Raw genomic sequence first — 15,802 nt, 5'->3', positions numbered from 1 at the left:
TTAGAGACAAGGCAGCAGAGAAACGTTTTTGTCGCTCAGACAGCGCCATCTAGCGGTGGGACTGTGTATTTACATGTAAATATGAAAATACCGGCTGCGTATGTGAAAGTAAAAGAACAGTAGCTGGATTTATGGGGAAAACCAGCGATCATACAACAGTGATCCAACCGTGTCTAGTCCGTGTTAAACTGTGATCTAAAGGTGTTTAGACCGTGTTAACCCGTGTTAAACCGTGTTAAACCGTGTTCAGTCGCAGCAGTAGTTTGGACGCAGTCATGACGGAGTTTTCCACCATCTACAAACTGTCTCTCGTCGCATTAACGTGTTTCATCCGAGGTAAAGTAAAGTGAATGTGTTTGCTTTACTTCTACAATTTACGGGCAGAGATCAGTTTAATCTGATGTGATGTAGAAGTTATTATGTACAGTACGTTTACAGTAACGCTATGATCTGAGTGTTAGAGGTTGGTGAACGTGTGCAACGTGTAAAATGTGTGAATCATTAGCAGTTGATTGCAGCATGTTACATGTTTGAAGAATATTGACCAAGGCCACGTGCAAATACATAAAGATAATAAAAAATGTAAAAGCCATATGCGCTAAAACCTGCAGACAGACAGAAGTGATGACCAACCTTTTTATACATACTATTAGAATAATAGATGAGTCTCTGTGTGTGCTATAGAAGCCGAAGTTCGTTTAAGACTCTGACGTGTCACACAAACGCTTTATTAATCATCTGTTATTCATGTACAACCGCATTTAACGTCTGTGATCTGTAAGTACAGGTTATTTGTAAAGCGTATGGTGTGATGTGTTCAAACGTAGTAAAAATCATAGTTTTATTTTTTATATATAGTTTTATATATAATATTTGTGTAATATTTAAGTGCTGACACTGAACCTGAGCGTTTTAATCTATCATTCAATATGTGGTCTGAAGCCTCCAGCGGCAGCAGCAGCACGTGTCCGGTGCTGGAGTGCTGGTTTGTGCAGGAGTCGGGTCGAGGAGGAGGCTTCACTGCTGCTACAACACAGGAGAAGTCCTTGATCCGGATCAGAACCGATCCAGACAGAGATGAGTCCCAGCGAGCTCCAGCTGACATCAGCCCTGAGAGAGTCTACTGGGTTACAGGTAGGTCAGTGTATGTGCGTGTGTATGTGTGTGTGTGTGTGTTACTGTGTGTGTGTGCGTGCGTTACTGTGTGTGTATGTGTGTGTGTACACGGGCGTGTGTGTGTCTGTGTGTGTGTGAGTGTGTGTATATGTGTTAGTGTGTGTGCGTGTTTGTTTGTGTACGTATGTGAATACGTGTGTGTGTGTGTGTGTTTGTAAGTGTGTGTGCGTGCATGCGTGTGTTACTGTGCGTGTGCGTGCGTTACTGTGTGTGTGTGTGTGTACACGGGCGTGTGTGTGTGTGTGTGTTTGTTTGTGTACGTGTGTGTGTGTGTGTGTGTGCATGCGTGCGTGCGTGTGTGTGCATGCGTGTGTTACTGTGTGCGTGCATGTGTGTGTGCGTGACCTCTGACCCCTCTGTCCTCAGACCCCGCTGCCTCTCTCTGCCACCGCTCCCTCATCGCTCCCAGAGGCTCCATCTTGAAGCCTCTCTGTGAGATCAACCCGTTCCTGCCGCAGCCGTCCGGCCTCCGCTGGGTGGCTGCTCTCACAGCGTCGGCTCTGAGCCCCGTGTACCTGCAGGCGGACTGGTTCTCCACGGCGCTGCAGGGACTGGACAGGCAGGTGTGCGTCTCCAGCATCACGCGTGCTCCCACCGGAACCAAGGAGCAGAGTGGTAACGACTCACCTCAGCAGAACACGGCTGCTGGTGTTTGGACCTGCTGGCTTCACTCTGTCCCTCTGTTGGTCCTCAGTGGTTCTGACTGTGAGCAGCAGAACCGTCTCGGTCCAGGCCCGGCTCGGTGAACCCGTCCAGCTGGACTGTGGCTTCTGGGTGGACTCCTCGTCTCCTCTGGCCCAGTCCGGTTTCGCCGTAGAGTGGCGGTACCAGTTCAGAGGCGAGGGCCGGCTGGTTCTGGCGTACGACGGGAAGTCGGACCGTTTGGCGGATACGCAGGAGGACGGAGCCTCGCTGGACATCGAGGCGCTGCACGCGCACAGAAACGCCTCGCTGCTGCTGGACGAGGCCAAGGTGCGTCACTCCGGGACGTACATCTGCACCGTGTACCTGCCGTACCTGCTGGCCCAGGTGGCGCTGGACCTGGAGATCGTGGGTGAGACGCGGTTTGAGCTGTAATGAAGGTGCTGGAGCAGTTGCAGAGTGATCAGAACCGTCCTCATTTGTCCTCCATCGTGCAGAGCCTCCGTCTCTCTCCATCCACCCGGCCCCTCTGCCTCTCCTCGTGCCCGGACAGGTTCTGTCCGTCCAGTGCGAGGCGTCCGGCTTCGCTCCTCTCTCCCTGGAGCTGAGCTGGGAGTTCAGAGGTTCTGATGGGAAGACCCGGCCCCTGGGCCCCAGCAGCGTGACGGGCCACAGACAGGCCTGGGACGGCACCTACAGCCAGACGACCCGGCTGGAGCTGGACACGTCCAAGCTGGACCTGGGCCGAGGAGGGGAGGTGGTCTGCGTGGCCGTGCACGCGGGCGGAACCAGACGGGTCGGCGCTGCCCTCAACATCATCGGTAAATGAGAGCGACTCAAATGGGTCGACAGGCTTAAACATCAGCCCGTTAAATGCTGCCTTGTGTCGTCTCAGGGTTCAGCATTCCCTCCATTGAAGACTCCATGGCCATGGTTGGGGTGGCGCTGGTTCTGTACGGGCTCATCAAGTTTGTCTCCTGGACATTCACCAGCTCAGGTAGGAAATAAACAGAAGTAGTGAGAAGAACAAGCTTTATTTCAGCTCTGTGTCTAAGAGTTTGTTTCTGTTTCTCTTTGTTGGATCAGATGAGGCTGAGAAACCAGAGAAGGTAATTTATTAAAAATACTAATACTCATAACACAGTTTGAATGTGTTTAAACTGGTGGTTGTTTACTAGATTTTAGAGCCCAACTCAGATTTATATTCTAGAATAACATCACTTTATTGTCTTTACAGAAGGAGAAGTGAGGACTGGGTCGTCCTGGAAGGGACCAGAACCAGTCCTCCACCCGCTCATGCACATAGTTGTGTTTTTCAGCATAACTATGAATCTTGAATTTTTATGCAGATCCACTGGTTCCTGCCTGGTCGTTGTTTTCATTTAGTTTTAACTCCTGTGTTTTAATGGTCATAGCAGGTGAGGAAATGTTGCTGGAGAATTTGTTTATACGAGTTGTAATAATTTTTCTTAACTTCTTAAACCTGATGTTGTCATGTAACGTGACCTGTGTGTGTGTATGTGTGTGTGCGTGTGTGTTTCATTTATCGCAGTCAAATCTGTGTATGTATAGAGATCAGAGGTTTTTGTATTTTCCTTATTTCTTTTTATGTGTGTGCATTGAGGGGATGTTCACATGTGGTTTTATGTATGTATGTACAAATCAATATGCCCATACAAATATTAGATCAACAACCTGTTCTAGAGTAAAAATACACATTACGTAGAAATGTGAAGAAAATGGTCTGCAACAAATGCAACATTCAAGGATTTACAATTTGTACCAGAAGTTAAATTACAATACAAAGTCTGCTTTATATGTGAAGTTTTAAGAAGCTAATAAAATGAATAATTGTCTAATATATTGACTCCAGTTTCTTGTTTATTGATCATATTTATTATGACTGATTACCAGGCAGGTGTGCCACATTGTTCAGAGAAAACTGAAATAATAAAGTGGAAAGGGTATAAAACAAAAGCACATCCTAAATGAACAGTAGAATAGTATATATGTAAATGTATATTAGACCCTAAATAGACATAATATATTTGACCAAGACCATATTTTACTGTACAATTATTTGATGTGTTAATTATTTTAGACTACTATATAAACTATACACATAACACCACCAACTGTCCATGGGTTGCAAACTATTATTACAATTACATAAATTCTTTATGTATTTACTAATAGCTTTGGTTCAAATGTTGGTTTTTATACTTTAATTTTAATTATATATTTATTTAATATTTTAAAGTTTCTTCTTCCTGGCTGTTGAAGAGAACAAAACCAAAATCTATCAGTGATGAGTAAAAGGAGCAAATGATCCAATGGCGAACGTCGTTACTGACGCCAAACCGTGCATTAACCAATCATGTGCTTTGACGCGTGCGCGTTTTAGCCGCGGGTACATTTTTTTATCTAGATCTTAAGGTGCCGTAGCTAGCCAAGTTAAATACCATTATCCCAGTAAAGAGAAAGTTAGTGGGACGCTGAAGCTCCCGGTGGAAGCGTGTTTCTTTGGCAACTTAATTTATGTAACACAAACAAAAATATCGCGAGCTTTGTCCCTGTTTGTTATTTTTTACTTAGCGAAGTCTACGTTGACTAGCATCTGATGCTAAAATTAGCTAACTCTTCCACAGTGTTTTAATGAGGCGTCGTGGTGGAGCTTCATTTTCGGACGTTTCACGTCAGACAGTTCATAACCAGGAGGCCAGTGTGTGTGAGTATCTCTGCCGGGTCTCTTCCAGCTCTTCTGACTGAGTTAAACTGGTTTCTGCTTTGTAATGTTCGGTGTGTTTTGTTTCACTATCAGGGGACGTTAGAGGAACTTGGTTACGTTTCTCAGACCGTAAACAACAGACTGTTGATGTTACACAGCTAATGTTGTGTCCACGGATGAAGTAGCAAGGGATCATATTTATATGATCGAGGTTCTGTGGTAATACAAGGGGTACAAGTGAGGACGTGATACTAAAGAACGCTTCCTAACAGGGGAACGGAACCTTAGTCAGCCCGAACCCGAACAGGTCCTGTGATGTCCTGGGTCAGTTCAGAACTGATCCAACAGACAAGATCCTTCTTCTTCAGCCAAGGTTTTGATGGAAGGTGTAACAAGACGTTTAATGTTTAAGCTGACCAGGAATTGTTATTATCCATCTATTAATATTAAAGACAAAAGTGACATAATTACTCACTTTTAAGTAGAAGCATCCAGTGAATACTGGAACTTATTCCATCCATCCATTTTCCAAGCCGCTTATTCCTTAATGCGGGGTCACGGGGGTACTGGAGCCTAACCCAGCTGGCTATGGACGAGAGGCAGGGTACATGGAACTTATTATTACATACAATTACATTTACATTCTTGTTTACCCTTGATCTCATGGTTCCTCTTTTAACACTATGAAGTCATTATTGACAAAAAAAGTTAAAAACAAGCACGTTTAATACTTTGTCATTTTTTTTCTTTCGTCGTCTGCCTTTTCTCAAGGTTGTACCTCTAGATTCTTGGTCCTGAACCTTCGGTTTAATGGATACAGACTAATTTTTTTGTGCCAACAGGAAACCAAGGCATCCGGATGGCAGTGGCTCCTGCCTCGATGGCAGATAAGATTATTGTTCTGGATGATGATGATGATGATGCTGAATTGGAGAGTCCTCAAGCCTCACGTGTCTTTCCCAACTCATCCTCTGAACATCAAAACAAAATTGCGTCGCCCGTCAGAGCTCAGCAGTCAGTCCCCACCCACGTGACACAGTCGCCTTTTGCCTCAACTAAGAAAAGTGAAAATGTTCTGGAAGCAGAGAATCAGAGGTTGTTTGCTGAGGTGAGTTTAAGTTAGGAGTCTCTTTGCCCACAGGCCAAAACATCTATAAGCAAATATTCAGTGTAATACATCACTCATGTATTGACACTGACACTGATGAGGTTGAATTACACTGGAAACTGTTGATAAATGACTGATAAATGTAAGCATTGCTTTTAAAGCCAAGTCTGTTAAAACCCATCACATTCTGATTGAATATATGTTTGTATCCTGCACCTCACTCTTGCCTTTATTTACTCCCTCTGGATTTCAGTTTGTGGCACACTGCTCCCCTTTCACCGAGGACTGCCCAGAGGTGTTAACCTTCCTCCAAACCAAGCATGAAAAGGCCTCCCCTGAGTATCTGTTGTCCGTGGAGTTCAGGAACACTTTGGGACGCTGCCTGACTCGGGTTCAGGCCAAGCACTCGAAAACCTTCGTCTACATCAATGAACTGTGCACTGTACTCAAGCAGCATGCGGCCAAGAAGAGGCAGACCCTCACAAAGGTTGATCTTTCTACCTCATCATCAAGTTCTCCTCAGTCTACCTCTGTTATGCCCAAAAATAAAGAGCAGGTTAAAGGTAAGACGGATGATGAGAAGGAGGAGAAACCGGCAGCTGAAGATGAGCAACCTTCCACCTCAGGGCTGCAGGAGGACAATAACGAGAGTAACCAGACAGCAGAAAGGAAAGCGAAGAGGGCGTCCAGGAAGCAGGTTAGAGATGAGCACTGGTACACACGGCTAGTGTTGGTTTTAGGTGATGACAACCTTTATAAGTAGAGGGTTTTCCCTATATATTCAGCTGTTGCCTCAGTATTGTGACAATTTTATGCATCATTAGCAGAAGATGTTTAAAGCACACTTATTAAAACACAGCTATTTTTTAATTAATAGGTAATAAATACGTTTGTCTGATCGAATAAGAGAGTAAATACACCAAACACACTGCCCTGTCCCAGATCGCGTACCTGGAGAACCTGCTGAAGGTGTACAATGACGAGATCTTCCGCCTTCAGAACGCTGAGCTCAGCCTGGACGACCTGGAAGCTGAGGACTCCTTATACATCCAGGAGCACAAGCTCAAACGCAAGGTCAGGCTGGAATTCAGTGTGATTTGGGTTAGAAAAGCAATCTCCACAGAAACATTACATGACATTAAATGACTCTCTGTTCCAGATGATGAAGATTTACGACAAACTGTGTGAACTAAAGGGCTGCAGCACTCGAACCGGTCGAGTCATTGAGCAGAGGATCCGCTATGAAGGCACTCGTTACCCGGAGATCAACAAGAGGGTGAGAGAGACAACAACACTCTCCTCTTTAAGCCACAATTGTGTCATTAAACTTCTGTGTATTTTAAATGTTTAATCCATATTTGTATCTTCCTAGATAAACACACACACACGTCTGTGGTTGTGATATGAATATATGCTCTACGTCATTCCATTTCTTTCAGATTGAACGTTTCATCAACAGTCCTGAGGCTCGTATGAACCCTCCAGACTACCAAGACATCCACCAGCTGGTGCTGCGTATGAATGAGCGCCACAACCTGTGTTTGATCAGAAAACAGCTGAACCAGATCGCAGAGGAGGCGTTCAGGGAAACCGCGAAGCTCTTGCAGGAAAGACGGCAGCTGGACCTGGCCTTCAACTTCGGCTCTCGTCTCACTGACCCCTACAAACCCAGTAAGTGTTCAGCCTGTAAGTCCTGAATTGTTACAGAGTCACAGGTTTTAATGAAGACAGTTAAATACACCCAATATGAATATCTTGTTTTCTGGATTAGAAAACAGAACAAACTTGAGCGCTAATGAAACATAACAACATAAAATACTTTGTTGTCCCCATTATCAGTTCTTATCTCATGCTTCTTTTAGATGTTATACTTGTTCTCATGCCTTCGATCTTTTCTTACCCTGCAAGCCGCAGACCCGGCTTTATCGGACCCCTCCCTGCTGCGACAGCTACGCTCCAACAGGGAAGTGGCTCTGTCCCGTCTGGAGGAAGTCATCACGAAGTACGCCACCAAACAGGAAGACGCAGCCGAGCTGGAGCGGCAGAAACGCCTGGAGAAAAGCACCAAGGGGAAGGAGGTACCAGAGCACAGCTTCATAAAACTCACCCTGTCCAATAAACAATATGATTAGTATAGTGACTATTCCTGTCCTCTTCCCAAACATTTGTGATGTAGCGTCAGAGGAATGTGTGTTTGGTGTTCTTCCCCTGTCTGATTCTCCCTTTTCCTATTTTTAGGGCAATAAATCAGGAGAAGGTGCAGATGATAAAGAAGTCAATGGAGCAGCAGAGGAGGAGGATGAAGATGAGGATGATGAGGAAGATGAATCATCAGACCCGGACATAGAGGACGACATTAAAGCCAGTACTCAACAGGAAGGAGCAGGTCAGAGCAGAGCAGTGTTTCATTTAACAATGTTGTTGTGGTAAATTCAGGCTTAAGTCCTAAAATAATCAGGAAGCAGAAGGTCGACAGACCAGTATTTAATTTAAAGCCTGTGAACAGTCCATCAATATAAACTTTCTTTTGACTGTAGATGATGATGATGATGATGATGATGAGGAAGATGACAGTAACGAGGTGGAGCAGGCAGATGATGCTGAGAACAAGGAGGATCAGGCAGACGAGCCGTCAGGAAGCGTTTCTGCAGCCGAGGAGGCAAGTGTTAAAGATGATGATGATGAACCGGTCACGAGTGGAGTCAGTCCTCTGTCTGACGGAAGCAAGTCCCAGACCTCTGCTCTGTCCGACCCCCCCTCCTCCACAGACAGTCCCAGCCAGTCAGAGCCCATGCAGACTGACCTCCACCAGGGGGCGCTGTCTAATGGGAGCGCCGCAGGACCCGAGGAGCTGCTCGGTTCCTCCAACCCAGACTCTGATACGCTGGAACACGCAGCTCCTCCTGTTGTAGCCAACGGGGTGTCTTCACACACGCCACCAGCAGTGACTGTGGAAAAATGCTCCACTCAGACCACCAGCGGTACGTCACCACCGCCCGGCTCCAGAACGACGAGGAGCCACAAGAGGAAGAGAGAGGATCAGACGTCAGACGGCTCCAAGAAAACGCGGCACACGATCATCTGTGACAACAGGTGGGTGAGAATGAGGAGCGCCGTCTCCTTCCTTCACTCTGCTCACCCGCCTCTTCCTTCTCAGTGACGTTGACATCCCTCTGGACATGGGCGTCGTCATGGGCAGCTCTCCACCTGAGTCCACGCAGGCCGACAGTCCCACCCAGCAGCAGGTCAGCAGCTCGCAGACGACGCCTCCTCCCAAGAAAAACAAGGTGAGACGACACGCGTGGTAAATGAGCGGTCACGCAGTCAATCACAGTGAGAACTGAACATGTTTGTGTCCAGGTCAACGTGGCCACGCAGTGTGACCCCGATGAGATCATCGTCCTGTCAGACTCAGAATGACCGTCAGCATCTCAAAGCACACGTTTCCATGGAGACGGCCCCAAACAGACAATCCCAGATTTTACAAATGCAGAAAGAGGAAAACGATGGATTTAATACTTTATTACTTGATTTCAAATTAAAGCCAAGACTCGTGTTTTTGTAAAAAGCATTTACAGGAAAGTTTGGAGTCTGAGAAACAACACTGATGTTGACGCGGAGCTGAACCAGAACCTCAGTGTTCCTACTTAGAACCCAGTGCCTGAACACTGAACTGAGCAGGTTCCGAGACTCGGCCGGAAAGTTAGGTTGTTTCAAAGCCTGTTTTAATTATGTCTTTTCATAAGTGGAGGGAAGTTGTGGTTTAAATAACACAACATTGTTTACACTTTTAACTGTTGCTATTTATGATGCTCTGGGTGAATGAGGTGAGCTTTCTACTGGAGACGTGTGAACTGTATTTGTGAGAACTGCTTTTCCTTGTTTCTCTTCAAGCTTGTTTTTCAGCTTTAAAAACAAGCAGACATTTCTTCATTCACATCTGAGGTTGCTGCAAACATCCTAACATCCATCTTAGCTCAGCAGACGTTCTTCTGTCTCAGCGTCCGTCCTGTTGTGATCGTCTAAATCACTGATATAAAGAGTAAACTGTGTTTGGAGCCACACAGGAAGGAAGCAAAGGCTTTAGTGACAAACAGGATCCAGTTGACTGAGGTTTACTCGCTGCCTCTGGCTGGTCTGGAGTCAGCAGTCGACCGTAGACAGTAAGTGAAACATCCTCAATAATGTTAATTATGAATCTCTGTGCAAACACACAGTTAGGAATCATTTAGCACCAGAAGCTCCAGCATCCATTTATTTTCTCCATGTTTTGCTCCCTTGGTTAAAGCTGGTTCTGGTAGATGAAGGTTTGAAATCAGCTTTTAGCGTCTGCCTTCGGTTAAATCTGTGTTTCACCTAAGTTCCATTTCTGTTTCCTGAAACGTGGTTCCTGTCGTTATGATCTGTGGGGCCGTGTTTCTCAGTCATTCACTGTGATTTGCTTCCTTTTTAATAATAAATGATTAATTTTGTTATAAACAAAAGGTTTGTCTTTCGGTAAAGATTTCACTCAGTTCTTGATGTAAAACACACAAAGCAGTTTGTTGTTAGGGAGGATTCTTAAATAGCACGATGACCCATTATTAATATCAATGCTTTTAAATGGGATCTTCCCTGTTGTAAAAAAAGAGGTGAAACTAAACAACAGTAACTCAGCGTCTGAGCCAAAACCTGTGACTCCACCATGTATTTAGGCTGCAACTAACAACATTTCAGCACATTAACAGCCCAGAACTTCATGACTTCAGAAAGTCATGAGCTGAAACACTTGTGTGTGTGATGCCAGAACCAGAACCAGCACCACTGGACCAGCTAACGGCTCTGTTTAAAGTGAAGTAAAGTTAAACACTGGAGCATCTACGAAAGACAAACATCAGGTTTGCACCAAATAATTTAATAATGTCCTGTGATACAGAGCAGAGGTAAATACTGATGTAGTTTAACACGTTAGTACCACGTTACATAAAAATGTCTGACGATAACTTCAACAATCAACTGGTCAATTAGAACACGTAGGACTTGATGTAACAGTTTATGGAATATACAAAAATAATGAAGGACCGTCGTCTGGTTTTCAGCAGCAGCTTTGAGCCTTTAAAGTGAATAACGTACAGGAAGCAGCTGGAGGTCAGAGTGGAAGTGGTTGCTGCTGATCATTAATTCAATGTTTAGAGGTTTGCAGCTCAGAGTTTAATATCTATAAAGGACAATCACATGAAATATACTTCCTGCTTTGAACACGGTTTTACAGGATCCACAGGAACCGTGCAGATTGTTTGATATTTAACACTGACACTTGAATGAAATCTTGAGGTTTTGTAGGTAAATCTTATTTAAGTCAGAAATGTTGTGTAGTTGCACAACGTTAAATCTACAAAGATAGAAAATTAAATCTTATGACTCTTCAAACAAAACAAATGTCTTATTTTTATATTTTAATATTCGTATGAAAAGAAAGCATTTCTTTTTACGTTTGTGTTATGAACTTAACCAACATGTTTAAACTTCTGCTTAAATCCAGGTTTACTCTTTGTGCGTCATGTTTCCATGATGAAGGTTAAACCTGATGGAAGTAAATAAACGTTATTTCAATGTTAGACATAAAAATAGAAATGATTGGAGCTTTGATTCTGTCTCTGACGAGTATAAACACAACTTTACCACCAGTGAAGCTGATTCCTGTTCAGTCTCTCTCCAGTGTTTCCCTGATGCTCTTTACCAGTAAAACCAGTAAAGAAACGGGAGGAGAAGTGGAACCACAGACAGAAAACACTGGAGCTCTACAGGTCACTGAACGCAGAGCCGTGAACCTGAACATAAAACCTTCACAGAAGGTAGAACTCACTCCATCTGCTCCAGGGAAACAAAAACCTCTGAAGACGTGACACATGTTCAGGAGGTCAAAGGTCACGTGGCTCCTGTAGCTACACTTAAAACTGTTCTTTATTAATAAAGTAGAGCTAGAATAATTTTCTATTCATTCAGTGGAGGTCTGTGAACTATATGCTGTAGAGCATCGACACCGTCCTTACTTCATTTAGTTCAACATATTCTGCATTTCTAGACATTTACACCACGTATGAGAAACGACCTAAAGCATCAGAACAACAAAGTGATTCAGGGAAAATCACAGCAGAGATTCAAGTTGTTTGTGTTGTGTTTGGATCGAATTAAGGAGGAATTGGCAGATTTAGTGTCGACTGTGTTGATGTTGTACGCGTTGAGGAAACACTAAATGACTGATGTGATGGTTTGTAGGTGAACATCTGAACGTGGCTCAGCTGATGGTGGAGGAAGAGACGCATCAGTTAAAATCCTCCATGTTCAGTTTGTCTTTGCAGACGCGTGGTTCATGTAAATGAAGTGAATCAACACTGCATCAACTCAGCCAGTTTTCTACACTAGTGATCAAAACGTTGGCACAGACGGGAAGAGTTTGTTCAGGTTTTAGTTTCTCTCCTCACAAACAGAACTCAACTTTAACGAGAACTAGATCAAACTGACTGAGACTAAAGGTCCATTTATCTGAGGCAGGTTTCGTAACGTCTGTGGAGCCGCGATCTGGTTCCCGACCAGGAACCAGAACTCCACCGTTGACCCACTCACCGTGACACACGTCAGGGTTTAGGTCACGTTGCTGTTGGCGCCAACTTCACACACGTCCTCGTCGCTGACGCTCCGGCCCAAACCCAGACCCCCGAACATCCCAGAACCCTGAGCCGGACTCTGGACGGCCCCGAGCAGCGACCCGGCGCCGCCCACGCTGCTGCTGCTTCCTGCTGCAGAGCCGGGTCCCGCTGCCCTCCCTCCCTCACCCGCAGACAGGAGGAGGTGGGGGGAGGACCTCCCCTCTGGCCCGTCCTCGCCTCCCCTCCTCCCCCCCTCCCCCCCGCGCCTCTCGCAGTGCGAGCGGTGCCGCATGAAGCTGTCGCGCCACATGAACTTCTTGCCGCAGCCCAGGCAGTCGTAGGGCTTGAGGCCCGTGTGCGTCTTCATGTGCTCCGTCAGGTGGTGCTTCATCTTGAACTTCTTGGCGCAGACGGGGCAGTGGAACGGCCTCAGGTCCAGGTGCATGTTGATGTGCCGGTCCCGCATGCTCTTGTGGGTGAAGGTCTTCCCACAGTGACACATGAACACTTTGCCTGTACCTCCGGCGCCGCCGTTGGAGCCTCCGGGGTCCACGCCGTCCACTCCCGGGCCGCCCGGCGCCGACAGGTGGACGGCGCCGTGCTCCAGGCTGGGCCCTTTGAACGGACCCCCTCCCATCACTCCAGCTGCCACCCCCAGGGGGGGGGCGGCGTCCAGGGACTGGCTGTAGAGGAGGATCTGGTTCCCCTGCATGTCCAGAGGGAAGAGCTGGGCCCGGGCCGTGGCTGCGGACTGGACCTGACCCAGCAGCGCTGACACCGCCCGGTTGGCGCTCTGGTTCTGACCCGCAGCGCTGTCGTGAAGGTGCTGAGCCAGCGTCTGCTCCATTAAACCGCCTTCAAACTTGAGGTAGTCTTCTGAAGACTGGCAGTAGTCGACCTGCAGAGACACCAGATGAGTCCAAACGGTACCGAACACTCTGCTTCCTCCGGTGCTGAGGAGGTGGGAACGCGTCACACTCTGACTCACCTGTGAGTCCACGTCGGCCTCGGCTCTGGTTCCCAACTCGGCAGAAAGGCTCCTGACGTTGGAGATGTTGAAGTGGTTCCGCTCCCGCTCTCGGACCAGCGCCAGCTCCAGCTCCCGGTCGTCCTCGTCCTCCTCCTCCTCCTCCCCCGACACCACGATGAGGTCGTCCTCCGTGCGCTCAGCCTTCACCACCACCCACTGCTTGCGGGGCATGATGCTGGGCTGGCTGTAGGTGGGACGCTTGGGAGGCGGCGCCGCCTCGTCTCCGTCCTGCGGTGAACAGGGTGTTTACGTCCTTAAACACAGTCGGGTTCTAACTTGGACCTAAAGCTGCGTCGGCGCCGGACTCTCACCTGATACGAGGAGACGCCGAAGCTGTCGCTGACCCCGACCTCCTGCTCCGACGCGGAGCTCATCTTCTTCCTCCTCCTGCTGCCGACTCCTTGTCCTCTCTTCCTCTGGTGGTGGAACAGCTCCTCCTCCTCCTCCTCTTCCTCTATGAGGAAGGCCTCCTCTCCTCCTGACGGGGTGCAGTAGGGGGTGTTGCTGGCCACTCCTCCGTCCACTGAAGCTCCAGCTGCGGCTGCTCCACTCCCAAAGCTGCTCCCGTCCCTGGGGCTGAAGTAGTTGGTGCTGCTGGGGGACTGGCTCTCACCCACCGACAGGCGGCTGGGCGGTGGTGGGCCGCGCTGGGGCTCATTGGACCCCGCGACCTGAGCCGGACCTCCACCGGCGGCGCCGTCCGTGTGGCTGCTGCTGCAGCCGCGTCCTCCGGCACCGGCTCCGTCCTGCCCCGCGCCCCCTCCCCCGCCGCTGCCCCCCCCTCCCCCAGTAGCACGGCCCTCCTTCAGCAGCTCGGTGCATTTGTCCACGATGTGCCACATCTGGAGCACGCTGCCCACGGTGAGGTAGTTCACGATGTCGTCGCGCAGCATCCGGAGCCGCCCGGTGTAGGCGCAGCTCAGCACGCTCTCAAACGCCAGCGGGTCCATGACGGCGGGGATGGAGACGCTGGACATGTTCTTCAGGAGGACCTGGAACAGGTGGGGGACAAGGCGCTGCCGTGAAACATTTAGAAACTAGTTATGACCCTCTGATCTGAACCCTGGATCCAAGCAGCGCCTTCGTACCTGGTCGTGGAAGTACGGAGACGACGCCGCCAGGACGCAGCGGTGGGCTTTGAAGACGTGGCCCTGGACGTGGATGGACAGGTCACACAGCTGGCCGTCCTCCCTCTGACGGTTCAGACTGTCCAGCACCGAGGTCTGAGCGCTGGGGAAGCAAACCTGCACCACGGAGCCAGATGTGGCGGCAGAGGCTGAGCTGCTGCTGCTGCTGCTGCTGCTGCTGCTGATGCCCACCTCCACAGGCACAGACTGCATCTGGGGGTCAGTTATCATCAACTCGTCAGTCAGTCAGCAGTTTCTATGGAGAATTATGATTAAGAACGTCTCATTTTGTATCTTCTTCCTTCACTAGGTCTGACAGCGAACAGGTGGTTTGACGGACATGTTGCTGCTCACACTCTACAAACACCTTGTTGCAGCATTAAACCCTGTGATCACAAACTGTCCCTGACCACACGAGTGTGGAGCATCAACAGACTGTTTGTTGACACGCTCCAAAAGCAGAGCTGCAGGTGAAATGACCCCGGTCTGAAGACGTCCGCCTGGTTTCTTACAGGTCTCAGACCGCAGACACGCGCACACGCTGGTCGCCGCTACAGATGTGTCCGTTAGCCTGTTAGCCTGCTAGCTACCAGCCTGCTGCAGAACCCGCAGGAGCCGCCGCGTCGAACCCACCGTTTCAGTTGACAGCGCAGCCTCCCAGAGAGCAGAGCCCGACCGAGCCGACGGCAGCGCGACCCGCCTCTTCGTGCAGCTCCCGAACTTTAAAAACCATCTTCGTCCAATGTTTCTCCATCTAATCTCTGCAGCGGCAGACAGCGACGCGTCGCCTTTAACGGCTCCAGACAGACGAGCCAGACTTTGGCCGACACAAAATACATTTAATTATTTATTTAAAAATAAATTAAGCGTCAATGTCTACTGAAATATTAAAAAAGGGAGACCCGTTTCAAATGGAACGATAATAAAGTTTTATTAATATGGTTTATTCGTCTTTTACATGCTAGCAACAGTTTGTTCCGTCCAGTGTGAGCGTTAGCTTATGTTGAGTCTTCAAGCGGTCTGTTAGCTTTCAACTCACTTTCATAATTAACCAAATGTTATGAACACAAGGCGTTTTATTTAATACATTCTTATAATAACTGACTAATAAATCCCGCAACATCTGGATGAAAAATCTATGTCGACTACAGCCATTAAAACATTTTTCAAGCATTTTAAGTGGGTATGTTCTTACAATAAAAACCAACATGGCGGCGGCTGCAGGACCAAAGCGAAGACACTTCAACAATGTGTTCCTAAAGTCATTATAATTCTCTAGAGTGAATATTAAACCACCCAGATGGTTTGACGAGGCTTTGAAGAAGCTACAAATGCTCTTCAAATAACAGCAGGAGTTTGTAA

General features: G+C 47.7%; 3 protein-coding genes across 3 annotated transcripts; 2 read left to right on the top strand and 1 right to left on the bottom strand.

Annotated features, from left to right (window-relative positions):
• The first annotated feature begins 79 nt into the window (after positions 1-79).
• Positions 80-3,679, top strand: tapbp.1 (TAP binding protein (tapasin), tandem duplicate 1). Its single transcript, XM_029167826.3, has 8 exons — positions 80-336; positions 943-1,134; positions 1,543-1,791; positions 1,871-2,230; positions 2,316-2,639; positions 2,714-2,815; positions 2,905-2,927; positions 3,056-3,679. Exons 1-8 carry the CDS (start codon positions 276-278, stop codon positions 3,065-3,067), a joined length of 1,323 nt encoding a protein of 440 aa, XP_029023659.1. The 5' UTR covers positions 80-275; the 3' UTR covers positions 3,068-3,679.
• A 552-nt stretch (positions 3,680-4,231) lies between these two features.
• daxx (death-domain associated protein) lies at positions 4,232-9,119 on the top strand. The gene is made up of 11 exons (XM_029167762.3): positions 4,232-4,546; positions 5,389-5,654; positions 5,908-6,351; positions 6,597-6,728; positions 6,814-6,930; positions 7,094-7,325; positions 7,563-7,732; positions 7,893-8,040; positions 8,192-8,747; positions 8,812-8,941; positions 9,015-9,119. The coding sequence occupies exons 2-11, from the start codon at positions 5,406-5,408 to the stop codon at positions 9,072-9,074; spliced, it is 2,238 nt and encodes a 745-aa protein (XP_029023595.1). The 5' UTR covers positions 4,232-4,546; positions 5,389-5,405; the 3' UTR covers positions 9,075-9,119.
• A 769-nt stretch (positions 9,120-9,888) lies between these two features.
• zbtb22b (zinc finger and BTB domain containing 22b) lies at positions 9,889-15,306 on the bottom strand. Its single transcript, XM_029167767.3, has 5 exons — positions 15,074-15,306; positions 14,402-14,653; positions 13,625-14,305; positions 13,272-13,541; positions 9,889-13,181 (listed from the first exon to the last, which is right to left on the bottom strand). The coding sequence occupies exons 2-5, from the start codon at positions 14,651-14,653 to the stop codon at positions 12,279-12,281; spliced, it is 2,106 nt and encodes a 701-aa protein (XP_029023600.1). The 5' UTR covers positions 15,074-15,306; the 3' UTR covers positions 9,889-12,278.
• Positions 15,307-15,802: the final 496 nt, after the last annotated feature.

The sequence above is a fragment of the Betta splendens genome, chromosome 11 (assembly GCF_900634795.4).
Source record: "Betta splendens chromosome 11, fBetSpl5.4, whole genome shotgun sequence".
Taxonomy (NCBI): domain Eukaryota; kingdom Metazoa; phylum Chordata; class Actinopteri; order Anabantiformes; family Osphronemidae; genus Betta; species Betta splendens.
Note: the sequence above shows the minus strand (reverse complement) of the source record. Positions and strands in the feature narration are given on the sequence as shown.

What these genes read in the sequence shown, in the direction of transcription:
- zbtb22b (XM_029167767.3), bottom strand. Translation starts at nt 14,653, where the DNA reads ATGCAGTCTGTGCCTGTGGAGGTGGGCATCAGCAGCAGCAGCAGCAGC. An exon ending in TCGGCGTCTCCTCGTATCAG is followed by an intron (nt 13,542 to 13,624) that starts GTGAGAGTCCGG and finishes TGTTCACCGCAG; the next exon opens with GACGGAGACGAGGCGGCGCC. An exon ending in AGGCCGACGTGGACTCACAG is followed by an intron (nt 13,182 to 13,271) that starts GTGAGTCAGAGT and finishes GTGTCTCTGCAG; the next exon opens with GTCGACTACTGCCAGTCTTC.
- daxx (XM_029167762.3), top strand. Translation starts at nt 5,406, where the DNA reads ATGGCAGTGGCTCCTGCCTCGATGGCAGATAAGATTATTGTTCTGGAT. An exon ending in ACCCGGAGATCAACAAGAGG is followed by an intron (nt 6,931 to 7,093) that starts GTGAGAGAGACA and finishes CATTTCTTTCAG; the next exon opens with ATTGAACGTTTCATCAACAG. An exon ending in TACTCAACAGGAAGGAGCAG is followed by an intron (nt 8,041 to 8,191) that starts GTCAGAGCAGAG and finishes TTTTGACTGTAG; the next exon opens with ATGATGATGATGATGATGAT.
- tapbp.1 (XM_029167826.3), top strand. Translation starts at nt 276, where the DNA reads ATGACGGAGTTTTCCACCATCTACAAACTGTCTCTCGTCGCATTAACG. An exon ending in ATTAACGTGTTTCATCCGAG is followed by an intron (nt 337 to 942) that starts GTAAAGTAAAGT and finishes TGTGGTCTGAAG; the next exon opens with CCTCCAGCGGCAGCAGCAGC. An exon ending in CGCTGCCCTCAACATCATCG is followed by an intron (nt 2,640 to 2,713) that starts GTAAATGAGAGC and finishes GTGTCGTCTCAG; the next exon opens with GGTTCAGCATTCCCTCCATT.